The sequence below is a fragment of the Molothrus aeneus genome, chromosome 7 (genome assembly GCF_037042795.1).
Source record: "Molothrus aeneus isolate 106 chromosome 7, BPBGC_Maene_1.0, whole genome shotgun sequence".
Taxonomy (NCBI): Eukaryota; Metazoa; Chordata; class Aves; order Passeriformes; family Icteridae; genus Molothrus; species Molothrus aeneus.
This window is the reverse complement of record NC_089652.1, coordinates 20,867,555-20,889,132: the sequence shown is the minus strand read 5'-3', so window position 1 is coordinate 20,889,132 and position 21,578 is coordinate 20,867,555. Positions and strand designations below refer to the sequence as shown.

At 36.6% G+C, this 21,578-nt stretch overlaps 1 protein-coding gene across 1 annotated transcript in view; it reads right to left on the bottom strand.

Annotated features, from left to right (window-relative positions):
• The window catches only part of COBLL1 (cordon-bleu WH2 repeat protein like 1), a 75,132-nt gene that overhangs the window by 21,981 nt on the left and 31,573 nt on the right, over positions 1-21,578 (bottom strand). The window contains exons 3-8 of the mRNA XM_066554042.1: positions 11,994-12,173; positions 7,385-7,586; positions 6,283-6,511; positions 4,580-4,618; positions 3,593-3,687; positions 3,229-3,468 (exon numbers count right to left, since the gene is read on the bottom strand). Of these exons, the coding sequence (XP_066410139.1) occupies positions 3,229-3,468; positions 3,593-3,687; positions 4,580-4,618; positions 6,283-6,511; positions 7,385-7,586; positions 11,994-12,173 (985 nt within the window). The remainder of the gene's footprint in view (positions 1-3,228; positions 3,469-3,592; positions 3,688-4,579; positions 4,619-6,282; positions 6,512-7,384; positions 7,587-11,993; positions 12,174-21,578) is intronic.

Here is a 21,578-nt window from a genome sequence, read left to right as displayed (position 1 = left end):
CCTGGAGATTTAGATTTCTTTAGGAGCTAGGGTTGTGTAAGTAACAGCAATTTGCATTTCTAGAGTTGAGAAGTTCTATCCATTATTTTAAACTATAAAAGTTTTAATTAAAATTTTGCACTTGTTCCTACCCAAGCATACTTTACACATGCTGCTAACAAGTGTAAACAGGGTAAGGAGAGAAACATTAATGGGATAAAATGCCAGTGTATCAGTCTAGCTTTTATAAATAAAGCAGTAGGAAGAAAATCAGCTGTGGCATTTTGGGCATAAGCAAATACTTTTCTTTTAAAGAAGTGTTATTACTAGAAAATTGCAACCAGTATTATGAAAACTGTGAAGATACACACACTAAATTATACAACAACACTTTTTTGCAAAAACCCTTGAGAGTCCTCTTTACTTGCAAGTGTATTTAAACTTGCTAGTTCTAAACATACTTCTGACACAAGTCATCTTGCCCAGAACTAGAACTGACAAATAAATGAGAGATTTCAATATTAAAGACTAACATGCTCATTTCCCACTTGATTGAAATAGAAATTTGCTGGACAAACATTAACCATTTAAGCTTACTAGGCATCTTCCAAATCTCATGCAGGAAAAATAAGCAAATCATGCTATGTAATAACTTGTAAAAGGTACCCTGTCATCCACTGTACTATTTTCTCCCCTAAAAATAGTACCATGTCCCTAAAAACTAATTCTAATCACCTTGAAATGGAAACAGAAAAAGTTCCAAACCTCATATCAGAATATTAACTGCTCACACAAAGAGAAAGCAGTTTCTATTACGGAAAATTACTGGAGAAGCTGTAGGAGGTAAACATTAAAACCCTCTTTCATACTGTGAGAAACTGGACTACAATATGTTGAGAATTTGAAGAAAGACAACAGTGAGAACTCTGTTCCCTTAAAGTTGGCTCATTTCACTGTTGTCTGATGTTACTACTTTGACACATTTCTCTCAAACCGAGGCAGACAGTTCATCCTGTCACTGCCTCCCTGTGTGGTGGCTGGAGCACCTGCCTCTCTGCCCATTTTGGTGCCAACTTCAAGTTTGTTGAAGGTGGATTCAGTTCCATGATGTAGGTTGTTTATAAAGACATTTAACACTATTGACTATACTACCAACTTCTTGGAACTCCACATTACAACCAGTCTGACTTGAAGCCATTACCCCTACTGTTTGAACTGCAGCCACTTTTTGTCCTATCTTGTGTTTCATCTATCTGCTTTGTATCTCACTTTTTCAAGAAAAAAAATTTGAGGTAGACTGTGATGAACACCTTGCTAAAATAAAAGGTAGACAACTTCATCCTTTATCCTCGGATTTCTGCTTGCCACTAACTTACTAATTTCTTGCTCATGACATCTTCTGCCACTCTAGCACCAGGCTTGCTTTTGCATTCCTAAGAGAACCTCTGCATGTCCAAGAAGTATCTATGTATTTCTTTCTGGGAATTGTTCTGCCCCCTTTTATTTTTGAACTTGAGTTTTTCAGTAGCAAATTTAAATAAGACTGTGTAAAAACATTTAAGTGTTTGTTTTTATGTCTATTCCTATTCCCACTTAGGAGAATGGACTACTCTTGTACTGCAGGAAGGCTGTCTCTGAAAACGCCTCAGTACTCTTCCAAGCAGCAAGTTTATTCTCCAAGGAAGCCTCCCACGGGTTCCTTATCAGGAGTTCCCTGATCAAGTTGAGCAATAAGCCAAATTCATTCATTAGATGATAGGGAGGTAGATACCACAAAACAAAATATTTTACTTGATTTAATAAAATTCAAAGGAAGGAGCAAATATTTGTCCACATTTAAGTCCCAAGTGCTACATTTTCTGATAAATCACTGTGCAATCAAATCCAAATGAGCAAGAAGTCACCTTAAAAAAAGCATGCCAAAGGCCTCCAAGTTTCAAGTGAGTTGCACAAAGTAGTACAGAATAGAAAATATGCACAAAAATATAACTTGATCTGGATGTCCTCTCTTTGTAAGCTATTCAACATCAGTCAGATCACTTTAGATCACTAAGAAATGTCAGCACAAAATAATAAATCTAAGCAGTTGAGTGACAGCCAAGCAGTCATACATTACTTTTAGACATAATAGGATATTAATCATTTAAAGCATGTTAACATTAACAAGTTATTTTTTAACAAATTGAACTCAATTAAAAGAGAAACATGGTGGAGTAAAAAAAAAAAAAAAAATCATTATTTTCTTATTCTCCCCAAAGGTTCCTTTTACTAAAATTCAGAAAGAAACCTTTATCTTCTTAAAATGATAAAGCTTTTCAGCAGGACACAATACACAAAAGCAGAACTTCTGTTAAACAGTGCTCTCTTGTGGTTCTGTGCATCAGTGAAAGACTAAATCATTGTATAAAGGTAGTCACAGTCTGAAATTTCTTGTCACCAAGTCTAACCCAAAATTAATCTCTCAGACTTGGATTTCATTTAGTTCTGCATTTAGTTTTTCTAGCATGTCAATAACCTCATATCCAAAGACCACCTTTAGATAATGTATTCAAAGCAAAGCAGGAAATTAAATTTAAAAATATAGATAACAAAAATTTTAACCTTGATCTTTTATTGGAATTCACAATTGACAATATGTGCAATACCAGGATGGCAGTTAATGCATCAATTCTCACAAATTCTATAGGCACAATTTCTGCATGTCATGGTGTATATATATATATAGGTTACTCAAATATGTAGCCCAGGTCTCGTTGCTTAAACAAAATACTGCCCAATTTTTAAAATAAAAATCTTTAACTTGCTGGGAACAATATTTAGACTGCTCTCCATGTCCACTTTTTTCAACAATATAGTGTAAAGAACAAATTATTCATTATCTCATGTAACTAAAATATTAAAAATTAACAGGAATAATTAACCCAAATTACTAGTTATAATAAAGTGAGACCACCTTCTCATATTTAAATATAGAAAGTATTCATCCAAAAGAACAAAAAGGTGCTTACAAGACCAATTTATACAAGAAGTCGGTGTTGCCTTTTCAAAATACGGCAGCTATTTTTGGTTATAAAGTTTAAAAGGAATGCATAATTCAATTTCTATAGTTATTTTCTAGCTAAAATTTTTTAAAGCAATAATTTCATTTTTATTTTCCATTTATTTCAAGCCTCATCATATATTAACAACAGGGTTATCAGGGTTATTATGTCTGTACTTTTAAAGAGAAGTGAAGCAAATGTAACTGACCTGTTCATTCCTATCAAAGCTGTTGGATTTCACAATTTCAGGTGCAGGTGTGCCCTGGGCTCGTGCGAGTTCCTGGGGAGCGCTCTGAGAGCTGGGCATGGGGGGCAGGGGAGCTCTCCGCTTCTTGGGCATTTCCGCCGGCAGAGTGCTGGAGTCGTACTGCTTGCTGACAGTGTTAGACCTCGTGATGAATGCTGGCCTTGGCTTGCTCATCAATGGAGTTGCTGGGGCACTGGCAGCCTTGAGGTGTGAGAAATAAAAAGAAACCCAAGTTGCATATATTTTCTGGAAAATAATCAACAGTATTGATTGCTCAATCTGAATGTGTTTCTAGAAGTTTTCCTTATGCAAAGTTACACCCTACTTGTTCTCTTTTCTTCTTGTTTCGTTGAAAAAAGCTGAAAAATCCTTTGTTTTCTTTCTCCTTCAGAACATCTATGTTTTCAGATTGGTAGGACCCTAAAATAGAAAACAATAGTTTTAGACATTATTTCATGCAGAGATTATTTCTGCTACGTTCTTACTATTTCATCATGTCATAAACATCCTGCAATGATACACCAAACACATCATAAATCACCTATATTAATAATTTTTCTAGATGTGGCAAAATGAACAGTTTGCCTAGCATCCATATTCTTCCTCTCCTCAGAACTCAGGGCAGATGAGTTTCAGCTGCTCTTAATACTGGCACATAATCCAGCCCACCCCACTTGTCATATGCTATGGTTCATACACAAAGGTAGTAAAAGGGGAAAAGCACATCAGACTTTTCAGCTCTCCATTCCTACTGGCTTAAATTTATGGCAAAGTGGCAAAGTGTGATGTGGGACAAACCAGGCCCCAGCCTACACATGGTGTAACTATGGAGAAAGATCACCCAAACACTCATTCAGTGTTTGAGTTGCAGTTACTATAATTGCGTGGCAGTTAAAGTAACAACAGTGAAATCTATTCTCGTTATCTTGCAAAATTTATCCTCCTTAAATTGATTTATTCATACAAAGGATTTGTAAATCTCATGAATGACTTTTTTTAATTTTACTAGAATGAACTTTCTGAAAGAAATCTCATTGAATGCACATGTAATGAGCAACAGAAATCAGCAAGTCTGTCTGGTAAAAGTATCAACATAAACATGACCCTAAATTGAATAAATTGATCTAGGGTAAAAACTATACAAAAATACTTTCTATATAGCTGTGTATATCCAATTCTGCACTATCATTTGCAATATGCATTTAAGATAGGACAGAGATATTACTCATGTCACAGTTAAGCAGATGTAATAGGAGCAGGTGCTAATATCCCATAAGTGCTAAGTTTCACTGCCTATTTCAATAAATCATACCTTGAAAAGATGGTAAATTTAAATCAACTGGTGATGTGGCTACAGAAAGACAAAAAGAAAGACAGAAAATGTGAATCTGAATCAAGGCTGTAGTAACAAGATGCAAACACAGAAAGCCAAGCTGGACCTTCAACATTGGTGAAAAATTAACTGGGTACTTTGCAGAAGTAAAAGGATGTTCATCTTTACTGGCTAGTACTTAAATCATTCTAGAACTTGAGCCTGAAGACATGCAACACAGACTGCAACTGTGTACATAAGCAGGGAGGCTTCACTTATATTTCTGAAGCAAAGAGAAAAATCAGTATATAGAAAAGTTTGCTCTGATTTGGATGGTTAGGCAGTCCAAACTTGGAAAACAAAGAGGAATATAAAATTAAAATATAATATTAATAAAATTTCAACTTAAATTCTATTAAGTAAAATATACATCTCACCATTTACTTCCATGAAGATAATGGAAAATTCAGAGCTTTGAACCTGCCTGCAAAATTGAAATGCTGAACTACTTCATATTAAGAGAACTGAAGAACATCTAAATTTCCTATCAGGGCACTGCTGTGTGGAAAGCATCTATGCCCTCGTATGCCCACCTAAGGATTTTTGGCTCCTGCTTCAAGTAAAACACACATCATATCATGCAAAAAGCAGCTTTTCCAGTCTGTAGATGAAAGCAGTAAATAACCAGACAAAAAACAAATCATGCACTTGGGAGCACACACAGTCAAAGTAACACATTTTGGCAAATAAAAATATGTTGGTTTCCAGTGTGGAAGAGAAAGATATTTAATTTTTGTTTTCTCTATGGAAAAATGAAATACTGTCCAAATTTGTCATTCTGACCTTTAGCAAGTAAACTGAGAAAAGTCCTGAAACTGTAACCACCAAACAGTAAGGTTACCATATTTAGGTAGAAAGAGGGGCAAAGACAAACAAAACCCCAACAAGCCCCACAAGTTTTAAGCAGAAATAAAATCAAGCAAATAAAACAGTGGTCAATACCAGAAGTGAGTCAATCAATATTATTGCTTTCCACATTGAGGTAAAATTTCCTGTGAGAAATGTCTGAAATGGAACAAACCACACTGCACAAAATTTTTAATTACAGTATAGTAAACCTGTCACCTGTTCAGATGAAGTTAAATTCTGGCCTAGGAATATCCGTACAAAATATTGGAAAATTAGTACATTGTGTCCCTGCTGGACCAGAATTGAAAAGACAGTTATTATTCCTTCACAATCTATAAAATTAGCAAGCAGCACTTAGAAATAGACATAAAGACCATCTGAATACTCTAATGCTTTCAAGATTTTTAATTATTTAAAAGAAAATGAATTTTCTCTAACATTTGTTCTTTTCAGGTCATCATGATGTCATGTAGGAGCTAAGGGAAGTAGGATGTTGTTGGGAGTTTTTGGGTAAGGTGTGAGGAAAGGAAAAGAAGACTTTACATTTAAGTGAGGATTTGTACTCAGCTAACTCTGCTGGTAGTGAACACTTGGTTAGAAAATAAAACTTTTATACAGAACTTCTGAAAACAGAAGTCCAGATACACATGAGTCAGTTTCAATTTAGTGGAAAACCACTGAAATATATACTAAATTTCTAGAAAATATTTTCATAAGTAAAAAACTCAACAACATGTATACAATTATTAAGTAATTATCTTTTATATAACAGCAATTTACCAAAGTTATCTTACCTTGACTGACATCCATGGCATACAGTTCTCTTAGTCCAAGGTCATTAAGAGATTTTGTCATATCAAGGGGTTCTTGAGACTGGTAACTCCTCAGTAGTAGAGTATGTGAAGGATCAAACTCACATTTGCTGCAGATAATTGATATGAGTTCTTGAAGTGGTGAATGTGGACTAACTCTTACTACTGTTTTCTGTGTCTTCTTGTAGTTTATCACTACCCTTACTGTTTGCTAAAGAGAAGAAAAATCCAATAAATGCCAGCAAATCTGAAAGAAATGGCACTTTTACAACAGCCTCACAATAATCACCAGAATTCCACTGACAGCCAACTTGACCAGTGCTGCGGGTTCAGAAACCTTACATAAGAAACTAAAAGCTATTTTTCTATTCCCTTCCATGCAAGAACAGGACACATTTAGCAGTTTTCTCCCTTAGCAGCAGGGTGTGTGCCTGGAGGGTTACACTGGGCAGCTGCAGAATCAGGCGATGCACCACAGGCGAGTGCCCGTGAACACGGGTGTAGGAGGAAAGCAGAAGGGCAGCAGAAGAGCCCTCCTGGCCCTCTGTAAGTGCTTTAGATAAATCAAAAGTCAGTATCCTTCTACACAACAACAAAGGTGGAAGGAAAATATTTCAGGCAACACACAGAAATTGGTTAAGTACTTCTTAAATCTCCTGCCCTCTTCAGGGTATATTAAAAAAAGCCAAGAGAGAATAACATGTATTGAAGGAAATGAACATACAATCAGAAGGGTACATATATCACAGCATGACAGATGGTATAAGATGTTGATTTTCAGTTTGTTCAAGGACGTCCTTAGCCACACTTCATCTGCAGAATTTTTCAAGAGGCCAATGAAGCATGGGATTTCAAATAATATTGCATAATTTCCTTCTTTCAGCAGCAAAGAAATTTGCTGCAACAAATTGAGATGTATTCTACCTAAGAGAAGCTTATCAAAAATAGACTAAAGCATTTCACAGAGCTTCAAGGTGAGAGGATGAAAAATGGGAAACACTGAAACAAAAGGATGAGCTACCAGCTCAATTCTTGAATACAGCAGTAATTCTAATTTCTCAATATGCTTAATTTTAGTTCTCACCTCTGGTATAACTGGAGCACGTTTCCTCTTATCCATTTGTTTTGCCTTTACAATCACCTTGTCTACTTCAAGCATTCCCACTGGTGTGTTGGGTTTGAATTTAATCTGGGTATTTTCTGCTGATACCAACTCTATGGTATAACTTGATGGATTTAAATGATACTGTGCACAGAGAAAGATCAGCAAGTCCATCATGGGCTTCCTGTAAAAGACAAATGGAACTGTCACAACAGATGACAATTAAGCAGGCTATAACAAGATGTGCTGCTTAAACAAACATTTAATTCAAGTCATCCTTTCCCTTCCAAGACGAAATAATTACTGCTAGACACCAACTTTAAATATCTTCAACTTTAAAAAACACAATTAAAAAAAAACGCCAACCCCCAGAAAAGCCACTAAAAAGAAAATGAAAACCAGTTTGCACAAAAGTATGCCAAGTACTTGAACAGAGTGGGAACGTCTTGTTGTGTGAAGCTCTTCTTGAGGTCAACTGGAACATGTGGATTAGTTACCTCATTTGACATTTAGTGGGAACTTCTAACAGTGTTGATAAATAGTTTGTTATTCATTAAGAACAGTTCTTTTGCAAAGCGTGGCATTTTTATATCAATTTTATATCAAACCAGGGACTTTATTTTCAGAAACTCTGTGCATTAGCCACTTGGAAGATGCAGGAGAAATGAAGTTTGAGAAAGTCACATTTTAAGCAGGTTGTGCATTAGGGATTCCAGAATTATCTAGGTGCTTAATACCAACAGCAATAACTAAGCCAAATAACAATATAGTAGGTAAATGCCATTTATTGAGAAGATCGGTGTGATGTAAGATGTCCTTCCCACAAAGGAGAATGGCCAACAGAATTTGTCAGATGTAGTCAGTACCTGTATGTCCTTGTTCCCTCAGTGCTTAATGAAGAACATGCAGAACAGGGTATTAAGATGGGCTGAGTATTTCCAGCTGCTACTGAAATACATTTAATAAAGTTGTACTATAAACAGAAATGTTATAGATATTTAAATAGACCAAAAGTAAGGAGAATGTCCTAACTTTGCATGTTATGGAACTGAATTAGGTTATAGCACTATCAGATCATTCCTCAATATTTTTTTTTTTTATTTGGGTAAGGACAATTTCATTGCGACACCCTCTGCATCTTTCAGTTGCAACTATGAACAAGGAAATCCATCACCTGCTCTGTCTCACAAGGATATTATGAAAATAAAAGTCTGAAGCAATCAAATGGTATGTCGAAAAAATGCTGAATGTCTCTGAGAAAATTAATAAAGGGTTAGGCTGGTATGGCTTTATCAGAAATCTTAAATTCTAGATGTAATCTCATAACAGAGGCAAGTATTCTGGTAGCACAGCCAAATGTGGAAATAGCTTCTACAAAGAACCATCAGATGAAGTAGAATTCTAGATAACAAAGATCATGAATATATTTATTAAGCAGTAAGTTAAAGCAGACTTTTCATATGATACAGTTCTGTAAAAATAATTAAGAATGATTCAGTGTTAGAAGTTATTGTGAACACTGATTTTTTCGCCTTTGATTTACCCCAGAATATCATTCCCACTTCCCTTCATCTTAAAGGACAAATGTCCCATAAGCAAACTGTCTTCTAATTTCTATCAGCAGGGCTGGACTTTCTGGTGCATATGTTGCACTTCCAGAAGATAACTGTTTGAAAGCTGACAGATATTTCCTTTCTAGAGGAAAACTTCTACCTGCTTAAGTGGCAGGAGAGCACTTGCCTCAGGAGACAAAGGCAGGAGGAACAATAAAATAAAAAACCCATACTCCAATGTGTGAAAAAGCAGTTATCAGATGGTCTGAAGAAGTATAGGAGAAAGCAATATACTCCCATGCTTTCATCTAGGTGATATATAACAGCCTGAGAAATACCATGCAAAATGAAGAATAATAACTGCTTCTCCCTTTTCACATTGCTAAACCAGAAAGTTTATTTCAATGCATCTCCTGTATATAGCACAACCTGCTTCAGTTACAAGACAGAAGGAGGGAATACTTTATTTCTTGTACTTCTAATCCCTAATAAAACAAGTACATGCATCTCACAGTAAGAAGAAAAGGGCTGCAAAGGCAAATCTCATCATTCCCCCATCTTGCTGGGGGCAGAGCAGGGCATGGCCAGGGAGGAGGGAGCCAGAGGAGGCTGCAGACACTGCTTCTGTAGTGACCTTTCTGCTTGCCAGTGTATCCAATAAGTTACCGGTTACCTTTTTTCTGGTTAATTTTTGTACACTGACTGGCTTTAAAAGCTGCAGTTCAGTTACTGGAGAGGAGTAAGAATATCAAAGACCACCAGAGCAAGAACTGACAAGCAAGGACCCCAGAAAGCCATCCTACAGAAACGCACCACAGGGGCACACCCTCAGGTTAACCAGAGTCACAGTAAGTGATCGGTAAGTGAGAATGATAAGTGAGAAACAGCTGCTAACAACAGATACATGCAAATTAGTACAGGAGAACAGTGATTCAGTGCAAAATTGCTCTCCAAAGGTACTTCCAGAAACAACCTGCTTGACTGGAGGATGATGGACTTTCAAGTCCCCCCCACTCCACTGGAGGCAAGATATCTTCATCAGCAGCTTTAGAAAGATATTCCTTCAGCAATAAAAAAAAAAAGCCAACAAGCTTTTCTTGTAACCATGTCCTCCAAAACTTGTAAAACTCTTTTTCCCTAAAGCCTTCAAGGATTAAAGGTGGAAGAATGCATATATCACAGTACATTTAACAGCTTCCATAATTAATGTTTAGCAAAGCACCAAGAAGAGGCCATCAGCTACCTCAGAGTACATAGTCTGCTTGTCCTCCTTTATCTAACTCAGTAAAATATTTATTTCCAACTTAAATTCATCAAATTACTCTAGGTTTTCTGGAAATCTCAAAGCATAAATGTATTTACATATTCCAACTTCTACATAATCAGGATTTTTATTTCACTAACACCTTGCTTTGGGCTACGCAGCTCTTGCTACCCACTATGCCAAAGCAGGGAACAAACCAACCCACCTAATCTGATAAAGAAAAGTTTCTTCTGGTGGACCACAGAATTTGAGCACACAGCTGTTAAAACTCACCATTTTGCTCTTTCTACTATGAGATTTAAAAGGTGTTCTCTCCTCAAGACCTTCAGAGCTGCTCACCTCCAATTATGAATGACAAAAGAAGCAAAGTAACAATTATTCTGTTTATATCATTTCTAGAGGGGTTATGCCTATTTGATCATGATAAATAACTCCAAAGCCAGAGCAAAGCTAGAACAAGAGATAGTTTGAAATATACTTCACGGTGGACTGCAGGTCCTGCACATCTCCCTCATTCTGAGATGAGCCTAGCAGTGCTAATACTGGTTCTTATTTGCAAGATAGCAACTTATGAAATCAATCACATAGAGTACCTTGATTGAAAAATCCTGTAACTGTGGGACAATAAAACTGATTGGGAAATGAGTGCAATTCCTGATAAGCCTGTAAGGCCTGTCTTGAATACTGAGTAATTATACACAAGGCAATCTGACCAGGTGAAAATAGATGCAACATTCCTTTCTAGCACTTTGTTCTGAGCAAAGCATGAGAGAGGACCCATGGTACACATCACTCATCACTGGACAAAAGCAGCAAAAAGAACAAGCTCCTGACAGTGTACACATGGAGCCTCATGTCTAAGAAGGTTTAAAAACAGAGGAAGGCATCATATTTACAGACTGCAATATTCCTTGCTATAAATGTGCTGAAAAAAACAGTATAAAGCATCAAGTACTCACATTATTTCAGAAAATTTCTTCTGAGAAATAAAATCTCACATTTAAGTTATCCTTAAAATCACAGAGTCAGGGGGAGGTGTAAAAAGACCCACTACAGCTCTGGGTGAACAAGCTGATATTTGATGTCTAAGCAACAACCTCATGAACTCCAGCAAATGACAGTGTGCAAACAGACTCAAGCCAGATTTCATCCCTCATTAAGAAGTAGGTATAAGCACACATTTACAGTACCTGGTTTGAATGAAGAAATAAGTCAGCCTGCTTGGTTTCTGTAGGACAGACATGGGCTATACACTAACACAAGGACAATATACAAATAGGTTGTCTTATTTCAGCTTAGGATAGCAACAAACTGCCATCTAAATTGCTGTGATACATACACAGCCTTGCACAGGACTCTTCTTAGCAGAGCAACATTTTAGGTCCCAGGATTTATGATTTCAGCTCACCAGTAAATGTGCAGGTCTTTCTGAACAAAAGGTGACCTAAGAGTTACATGCACAATCTATCCTACCAATTAACAGTCTGAAATATGCATTTTAAACTAAAACCACCTTAAGGAAAACATAATTGTAAAAAGAAATCCAAAGCTGTAGCTATAAATTCTTTTTGAAGCATTACAGATTTTTTCTGGAGTGATTACATGTTTTTTGATGACTGCTAGTAGTCTACAGGTAGCAGAGCAAGTGCTGAACACATACCCAAATAGGATGAACAATCATGCATTTTACCAAATGTTTATAACCTGGATGAATCTTGGAGTAAACTTGAGCAAAAACTAATGTTAAACACAAATATCATTCTGTGTAACATACCTCCCATTCACTGTAGTGTACTTGATCACATCTCCCGGCAGGACCACTGATAATTCAATATCTTTATCGATTACATTCTCTTTCTGTTCCATGATGAGGTTGGTTGGCTCTGTGTTATCAAATGGAGAAACAGCAATGGATTTTGTTTCAGATGGAGGAGGTGGTGCCTTAGATTTTCTTCTGAAAAACAGATAAAAGTTAAAAATCAAGTATGCATTTATACATATGATTTCAAACTGACAAACTAACAAGTCTCAAAACAGTAACAAACAACATTTCATTATTTTCTAAAGTGCAATGAAGGGATAAGATATCTTAAATATACTATCAGCGGTGACAGAAGACAAAACAGGCTAAGGTATCCCTCACAAAAAAAAAAAGCACCCAATAAACATCAAGCCAAAAAGAATTCTTTAATGTACCATGAAAGAATAAATTATTTGGCTGCTTTTTCCTCCCTTGGGTTATGCAAAGACCCTATTTGTACATTCTCCAAAGAGATTTACTGGATTAGTATAAACAGAAATATTGCACTATGCAGTATGAAGCCAATTGTACTACCAGTGTGCTTAATACAGAATAGGTACTGGAGCAAATAGTGACAGTATTCCTCTCCAAATGTTTATTTTGGTTATTAAAATTATTCAAAGAAATCCTACCAGTTCTACAGTATTTAACTTCTATACAGTAATAACAGTATAACCAATTCTACTGTGTTTTAATATTTCCTGACATTTCACTCACAATATGCTTTCACATAATCCCCTCACCTATGATGATTTATTTTAATTTTCTCTATACCCTTTCCCATGTCAATGACCAGACAGTTTACATTTAAATACAAGGACTGATCACTAAATAAGCTGCACTTATTTTACTAAAAAAAGTTCTAAAACAGCATAAAATTCTCTATATCTCTTAACATAGGTATGTTACAGCAAATTCTGAATGCAGGACTCTCATGTCCTAAAACATCTAGTCCAATATCTCCCTTTATTTAAATAACTCTCCACAATTAACCAATATATTCAGAAGGAAAAGATACAATTAATTAAGAATTTAACCATTAGAAACAAGACCAAGACATAGTCAAGACACATTACCTCATGACAGATTTTGAATTTCTTATAAACGTTCTTGAATGGAGCCACATTACCAGGAAGTTAAAATACATTTCAACATAATACACAAAGGCTCCAAAAATATGCTTATAATTTAGATGGAGCTGTACCAAAGTTTGTTTATTTTAAACCTAAGGAAATAAATAAACCCCTACAATTGTTCTACAGAATTAAAACAAAAAGAACCTAGCATACAACTAGAAACACATGCCTTTCTTGAAAAAACAAAGTTTAAAGTCACTCACAATGAAGAGCAAACAAGGTCCAGAGCAGCATTGCAAAAAACAACTGTAACAAGGCTTCACATGACTGATCTGTTGCTGAAAGTGCTTAAGAGTTTTGAACTTCAGAACTCTGTGCTGAATAATTAACTATTCACAGCCCCTCAGAGCTAATCGGGAGTACTCACAGCCTCCAAAACCATTGAATGGGGATCCACATTCAAAATGCATATCTCCTCTCTCAATTATTTAAATTAGTTTGGTGTGCTCTCTATGCAATTCATGATGTACAACATGAGCTGAAAATTTGACTTTGGTCTCTACAGCAGCTTGTCTGGGTTGTTTCATGATTACACAAACATTGCAAAATGTATAAAGCAAACTCCTTTGCATTCCTCCTCAGTTTCTTTGGGGTTTTTTTGCAAGATTTTTAGCTTTCATGTAACTGCTAAATATAAATTTTTAGCAAGTGCAGAGCACCAATACAACTATTAGAAATAAATCAAATCCCACAAACATAAAAACTTACCCCATGACATTAATACCAAGAATTCCAACGTGATCTACTACTGCTTGTCCTCCCTTCTTTACTGTTTCTTACATCTTTAACTTCAAATGACTGTTAGAAGCTATTTATCACAGAGTTTACTCTTTGAAGAAGTGCCGCAGAAAGCTTTCTTTTCAGATGCTAGGGGACTCTATTTTCTATTAAGTAGACAAATGCAATTTTATCACTGGAACTCTCTTATCACCAGAGTACTTAATGACACATAGCAATAAATGTGGTTTATTCATACAGTGTCCAACTAAAACTGACCAAATACTCTTCTCAAAACGTGTGCAACAGTTGAAGTTCCATGTATTTATAAAGAACACACACACACACACACTCAGGCAGTCTAACAACACCGCTGAAGCCTCGCGTGCCCCACTGGAGAGCCACGTACCCCACCCATTTCTAGGAAATCTGAATGTGCTTTATGGTTACTTATGCTTACCTCTCCCACCCCACACAAAGGAGGAAAAATCCCAAGTGTACTTTCTCAGAAGTCAGGCCAAGTTTTTGGCAACCTCTTATTAAACAACAGGGATCCCAATGCTTTCATTTTCTCTTCCCAGATGCCATGGTTTTGTTTCTTCAGTTCTCACTATTTCTCTCTTCTCTCCTTCTCAGCCCAAAGTACTTGCAATTGGTCTCATTGCTTTTTCATTATTTCAGCTTGTTTTTCTAGCTTGTCAGGGGAGCAGCTGCCTGACTGTCAGGCTGGGCTGCACTTCCAGCCCTAGAACTGGTGCTGGACAGCAAGAACAACTCAGGTGACCATGATTAAATACGCAGGTGATGGTGGAAATACACTTGCAGAGGTAGGTTTTACAGACAAACCCTCCTCTCCTGACTCTGCAATTCAAGAAGCCAATGAAAGTCATTTTCTCACCAAGGCATCTTCCACACATCATTTTATCCCAACACCAAAACTAACTCCAAGTCTATACCACCAATTCAAATACTTCACCACTGCAAGTCTTCAAGATCAAACACTACCTGTTAGGAAAAGTTTAGAGACAACTGCAGCATTACTATCTGATCTGCTCCTCATAGTCCAGCACATGATTGAAGTTGTCAAGGCAAGTCACTCCTATATATTTCAGGCATAATTATAGATGAAAAATACTTCAAAAATAAATTCTAGTCATCTTCACTAAATTATTACCACACACACATACATTTCTATACAAAATTTGGGGTGCCACTAAGTGCTTCAAAAAGTTTTTATTTTAAGTTAGACGTATGGTAGTACTCTAATATTTTCCCTTAACATTCAGCAGCCCAAATATTTGCTGTGCCAGCCCCAGAGCATCTATATAACATGACTACCAGGCTTGATACTGGGCTTTCATCTCAACATCAATATCACTGTTTGAGATACAATCTTTCTCTTTATTTCTACTACAAAAGCACCAGTTAGATGTTAAGATCAAAGTATGGATCAATGAGAGTCAAACAATGTCCATTCTTAGGTCATCCCTTCAAGCCAGGCTTATGATACATGTAGGATGATATAAAGGAAAAATATTTGCTGTATCTGCTCCAGAGAGAAATATGATCTTTCAGATTCTCAACTCATCCATTTAGTTATTTCTGGAAGAACATGAGGTCATATTGTACAAATATTGAGTCTAGCAGGTGGCTCAATAGGTACCAAAAAAAACCCCAAGTTCAAAAACAAATTTTAATTTCAATATCCAAGCAGCGGAACAAACATTAACAGTTTGTAAATCTTTTGTGGTAACAGGTTATTTTATAGGGCATATCTCTATACTAATTCCCTCGATTGAAAGGATACAGATATTGTAAATAATACTGGTATTTTAAAAATAATAGAGAAAAATAATACGGCATAAAATAAGGCACTGGGTATATAGCTCTCCCAACACAATAATTCATCAGCATACTGACATGGCAGTAGTAATGCTATGGGTGATGATAATACTAATATTACTAATTAAGTGATCTTTGAAGATTACCTCTACAGATTCACTCAGTGAGGTTCTGGCAAACATCTAACAAAACATCTGCAGATGCTCTCTTACTCATACCTTTATTCTGATATAAAGAAAGCAAAAAAAGTGAAATGCATTTTTACTCTCTTTCAATAAATAAAGTGGACCAAGAAGAGGAGGCATCCCTGGAATCAGGATGTTTTCAAAGATGTGAAAGAAAAAGTTTCCCAAGTCAATGGGATGTGTGGGTTTACCCCCTAGCTAGCCTCATTGCTCTGAAGATTTTTTTTTTCAGTCTTATCCTAGAGAGAAATAAATCACAGGACTGGGATGGTAACCATGACAGTAAGGTGAAAGCTTAATGGAATCTCTGGAGGTCTGGTTCACACTAAAAGCAAGAAAGCAGCAAATGAATCCTTCAGTTCCCTCCAGACAATTTGGAACAGACACTTGCCCCCTCTGATTATCTGTCCCCATGGCAGTGACAGTCTTGAAAACAGAAGTGACTGTACTTGAGCCATAATTCATTAAATGTTTTCTACCATTACAAGGAAAAAGAGGCAATTCTGAGACAACACAAATTGTATTATGGGCATGTTGTTAATTGTGCCCCTTTTAGCATTAAAGGGGCACTAACTCTGGTATAAACATATAATTTAATTAATTAAACAAGAAATTTAAACTTTTCTAGAAAAAAATATTAATTCATTGTCCTTCAAAGCTGAATCACAACTAATATTACAATGATCTATTCAAGCTCATTTAAAACTTATGAAAGACCCAACTCCTGAGAACAGAAAGCTGCTGACAGTGTTGTCTTGTACCATCCAACAAAACACAGTCAGCTCCCCTCTAGGCATAAGAATCACTTTGGTCTTAGGAAGAGAGCCAAAAGCTCAGAATCCTAGCAGGCAAGAGAGGATAAAAGAAAAAAAAAAAAAAAAAAGAAAAAATACCTTCTCCTCTAAATTAGCATAAAGTTTATTATTATTATTGAGGGATTATAGAAATGTGTTCTGATACAAAAGTTTTGTTACAACACATTCTGTTGTGCCAAGAGAAGGACTTCTTTTACTCCTGGGTAAAAAATGAAGTGGAAAATTAGTTCCAATGACATTACTTCTAAAGAGGTTGAGAACTTAGACTCCTGAAGTAAATAGGGCAACACAAAATACAAGTACAAACCTGGCATGTCCATGTGTTACACACCTCCACAGAAAGCAGATACTTTTATCTATTTTTGCAACCTTTTCTCATAGTAAAAAATGCAAAAAAGTAACCTAGATTTGCTGCCAAAAGAAAGAACAAAACATCTGAATGGCATTCAAAACTATTAAAACCTTGTATGTCTCAGTTAGCCTTTATTATATTTACAGTTATGAAAACAGACTGACTGAAAAGAAGGAGAGCAAGGAAGAGAAAGCAGTAAATCTGTAACAGTAATTGAATAATATATAACTGGCTGAATAAACAGGAAAAGAAAACAAAGAGCAGCTTGATCTGAAAGGGGGAGCTTAACCTTTGATACACTAATAAATCTAACAAATACTTAAAACTCAAGAAAATGTATGCTACCTCCACTAAAAATAAACCCTCAAATCTTTATTAACAACTGCTAAAAAGGTTGCTCAAACAGCTGTTTTTCTTCCATGACTAGTAAGAAAGTTCAATTAAGGGCTTTCAAATGAAACAAAACCTGAATCTGTCCTTCTGGTCGTTACCCCCAGTCATGAAAGCAGGTAAAATGCCACTGTCTTTTCAAAGCCTGCAGATGAAGCACCTAGCTCTGCTTGTGGCTTTTCCAGCTGCTATTCTGAACATCAATAGAAGCAAGAATTGTCAATTATCTGAGCTTTGCTGCTGTTGCTTTTTTCTCCTGTTCAAAATAATGTTTTTGAAGTAACACTGGAGGCAGGGACTGGATAGATTTAGAGGCTGGGAAAGGTAAGGAAGAGAAAAGCAGAGCTGCTCAGTTTCACAGCTGCCAGGAAAGAGGCTAATACAGACCCTTCCTTTTTCACTCACAGACATACATGCCTCAGATACAGGTATGTGGGTGTAGATGGGGTGGGTAACAGATGAAGTGCTGCAGGACAGCAGCTAAGAAGCTCTACACCAACAGGGAAGACAAAACCCAACCCCTCTCCTTTTACCTGCTGTAGAAGGCTGGGTTCAACTACAACAGTAGCACTTCACAGCTGAAAACTCAGATACAGGAAGAATAATTGAGAAAGCATAGCAATGCAACTTTAGAAAGCACTGCAATTTATTTTCATTTTTCCTGCAAATGCTTTGAATAGAACAAGCTTTCTCCCTTTTAGAAAGTTCTTTATTCACCAAAAACTTTCTCTTAGCAGTTATATCCTTTATCCACCTGGAGTTTGGTAACACTTAAAATCTTTTGTACATTCACATAACCCAAAATTAGGAGAATTTATTAAACTGAAGAACAGAGATGATGTTAAATATTGGAAGAGAATGGGACAGAGGAAAAGTTTCCTATCCTGAGCAAGATGAAATAGAAATATCTCTGTGTGTATGCACTTATACACAGATCCTACGAGACACATGGTGAACATATAGAGACTTCCACATTGACAACCAGGTCTGTCAGCAAATAAGGCACCCTTGCTCATTACAGGAAAGAAGGAGAAAAAATAGTTAAGTTTAGGCTGAGAAATTGTACTAAACCAAGCATTTTCTTCACTAGATTTCAAGAGAAGCATTTTGGCAGTTAGTATCCAGAAAATTTGATGTTAATATATGAAGACTATAGCTACAGTTCCCCAAACAGAAACTGAGCCTCTTGGGCCAACATCGCTTGCAAAACTAAGAAATGCTTTGAGCACCCACCTGCCACCAGATTTTCCTGCTCATCCTTTACAGCTGCCTCCTCAACATTCACTCTCCTGCCTGCATCTTCCTCAGAAAGCAAAGTGGAAAAACCCTTTACCTTCAGGAACAGGGTCACATTTACTACTTCCCCAAATGCCAGTGCTGCTGCTGGAGCCCCAACCTCATCTCAGGCACTCTGAGGGGCATGGGTGGTACAAAGCAGAGCCACAAGTCCCATCCCAGCTCCCTGCACAGCATAAACCCGACCAGCAGTTTTCACAGCCACCTCTGCAGCCACTGACAGCAGGAGCTCCCTCCCCTTTGTCCTATTTTAACTTTACCCCTCTCATTGGTTGGCAGCTCAGGGCCCCAAATGAATGCTCCTATTTTGTCTAAAAACTCATCCCCATCTACACACAAGAGCTGTCATTATCCCCTTTCTCTGTTTATATCTGCACACTCAAAATCCTCTGCATCCACTCCTCACTGGATTCTTGCAACAGGCAAGGAAGAAAGAAGGTATTTCTTTGAAGAAGATATTTCTTTGAAGAAACCTGGCTCCCTGCATGATGCCACCACCAAAGCTATTTTGGATAACCACTTCATTAGAAAGCCTCCGCACTTTCTGTAAAAATGTACAGGCCTTCAGCATTAAATGAGGAAAAAAATTCTTATTTATATAATAATGATTATAATCATCATCAGTGTGCTCTGGGGAATGTTAAGAAACTTTCCTAATGAATGCTTTGCTCTAACTACTATAATTCACTTTTATATTCACCCCTGCATCCTTTCCAACTTTCTCTACCACAGCCAGTTTACAGCCAATATACTTCACTGCTGAGTTTTTAACATGCTAACAAATGACACAGTGCCAGCAGCATACTGACTCCTACAAGAAGTTCAACTGAGCACTGCTTCTTAAATTCTTTCTTTGTTGCTGTAAGCAAAGGCCATCTTGGAATTGTGCAGCTATTTGGGAATTTAGTCAATTTAGGTACTACAAAATATTTTAATGCTTTCCATGACAAATAAAATCAGTATACAACTTACAAGGAACACACAGAATACACAGCAAGGACTTTACCATAATAAACACTAAAAGAATCAACTCTTACAAGGTATTACAAGCAACTAAATTTTAGATCAAAATCTCAAAATCTGATGCAAATCAAAGAAATCAGAAAAGCCTTACAGTCTGCATGAAACAACAGCATTTCTCACTTAAAATAATTTCAAAAACATCATTTGAGTTTCTAAGCACCAAATATCATTTTAAAATAAAATAGGCAAATTTTATTTTAAAATTAAAATAAAATTTTAATTAAAATAAATAAAAAATAAAATTTTAACTAAAATAAATAAAATCAGCTTATATACCCAGAAATTTACCACTAAAATTTCAGCAATCTGCCCACATGAATAAACACATCTTTACACACCCTCATCTCATAGCCAGAGACAGGATTTTAAAAACCTTTTCTAGAATTATTATGTACTTTGTCTGAAAAATTACAACAGACATTAATTTTTCTTCCTTCCTACAGGCCTATATTTAAGTTCTGGCAATTTATGTACTGCCCTACACCTGAATTCTGTGTACTGAAGATTTATAACTATTGGTAAATATTTTTGCCTCACAGCAGGTGTTAGGACAACACAACACAAATATTACTTCGAAGCCACTCTGCTCAGCCTCTGAACAAGGAGAAGGAAATATAATAGCTAAAATTGATTACACTACTTTTCTGCTTACCTCCAAGACAGCATAGGTGGTTGTTCCCCATTAATATCAGGTGAGTTTCCTTCAATAGCATATGGAGGTAGAAGGGAGGGTGTGTGTGTGTGCATGGCAAGCTCACTGTTGCTCCCTTCCGCTGCTGCTGACATCAGTAAGCCTACCTATTTATAATCCCACCACCTGACCAAACAGCCTTCAGAGTACATCTAGAGATTTGTACAGCCTGTAATCCCAACATATCTACTTCAGCCAATTCAAAAGAGAGTATTAAGTAGCTTTGTTATGTCTTCTGTGGCTTTAAACCATAAAAAGAATCCAATCCTTTTTTCCGCACCCCTTTTATTTGCACAAAATAAGTTTAATGGGAATTTTTAGAATTAGGACTAGTCCTTCCATCCATGCTTTTCAGCCTTCCCCAATTCTCTGGCTGTGAGATATCCAACTAAACACCTCAGGTAAGCATATTCTAGGGATTAATGGAATATTTAGACAACAGAGACAAACACCCATTTACATCCAGGTAATTTCATCATCAGTACTACCTACAAAATTATTGAAATTTAAGATTTTCATAAATCAATTTCACAAGCCAAGTACAATATTTATGCTATCACAAAACCAAAAACAACTCAGAAGTGTTTAAAGTAGGATAATTTACAGAAGCTTGACCTCATTGTCAATTAAAACCAGAAGCTGCTTAAAAGCAGCTTAAAAGCAATTCTTGATTCAGTTACCTCTTCCCAAAGTCAGCCCTAATGTATTCAGCCATGGGAGGGCTGCTTGCAGCTGAGTCTGCCCAGGGACTGGAAAGGAATGCAGTCAACAAACTCTTAGGGCAAGTGCTGTCATCACTGGCAACATCCTGCAGGTTTCTGTCATTGGTAAATGTTGCTTCCAGATCTGTATCAGGCCACAGTGTGTTTCGAAGTGGCTTGAGCAGTGCTTTGGTGAGAGGAAAACATCTGTGTGAATGCCTGTGTGCTGAGTAAACAACATTATTGACAGTTCCTTACCTAACCTTTCCTACCTGAGAAGTCCTATCACCAGCATCCATCCCACATTAATGCCAGACAAAACAGAAATGTAAGTCAGCTTTGCCTAAACGTGGGTAAGGTTGAAGGAAATAATTAGATGAATCAGTTGTGCTCCAAGTCAAATGCACTCT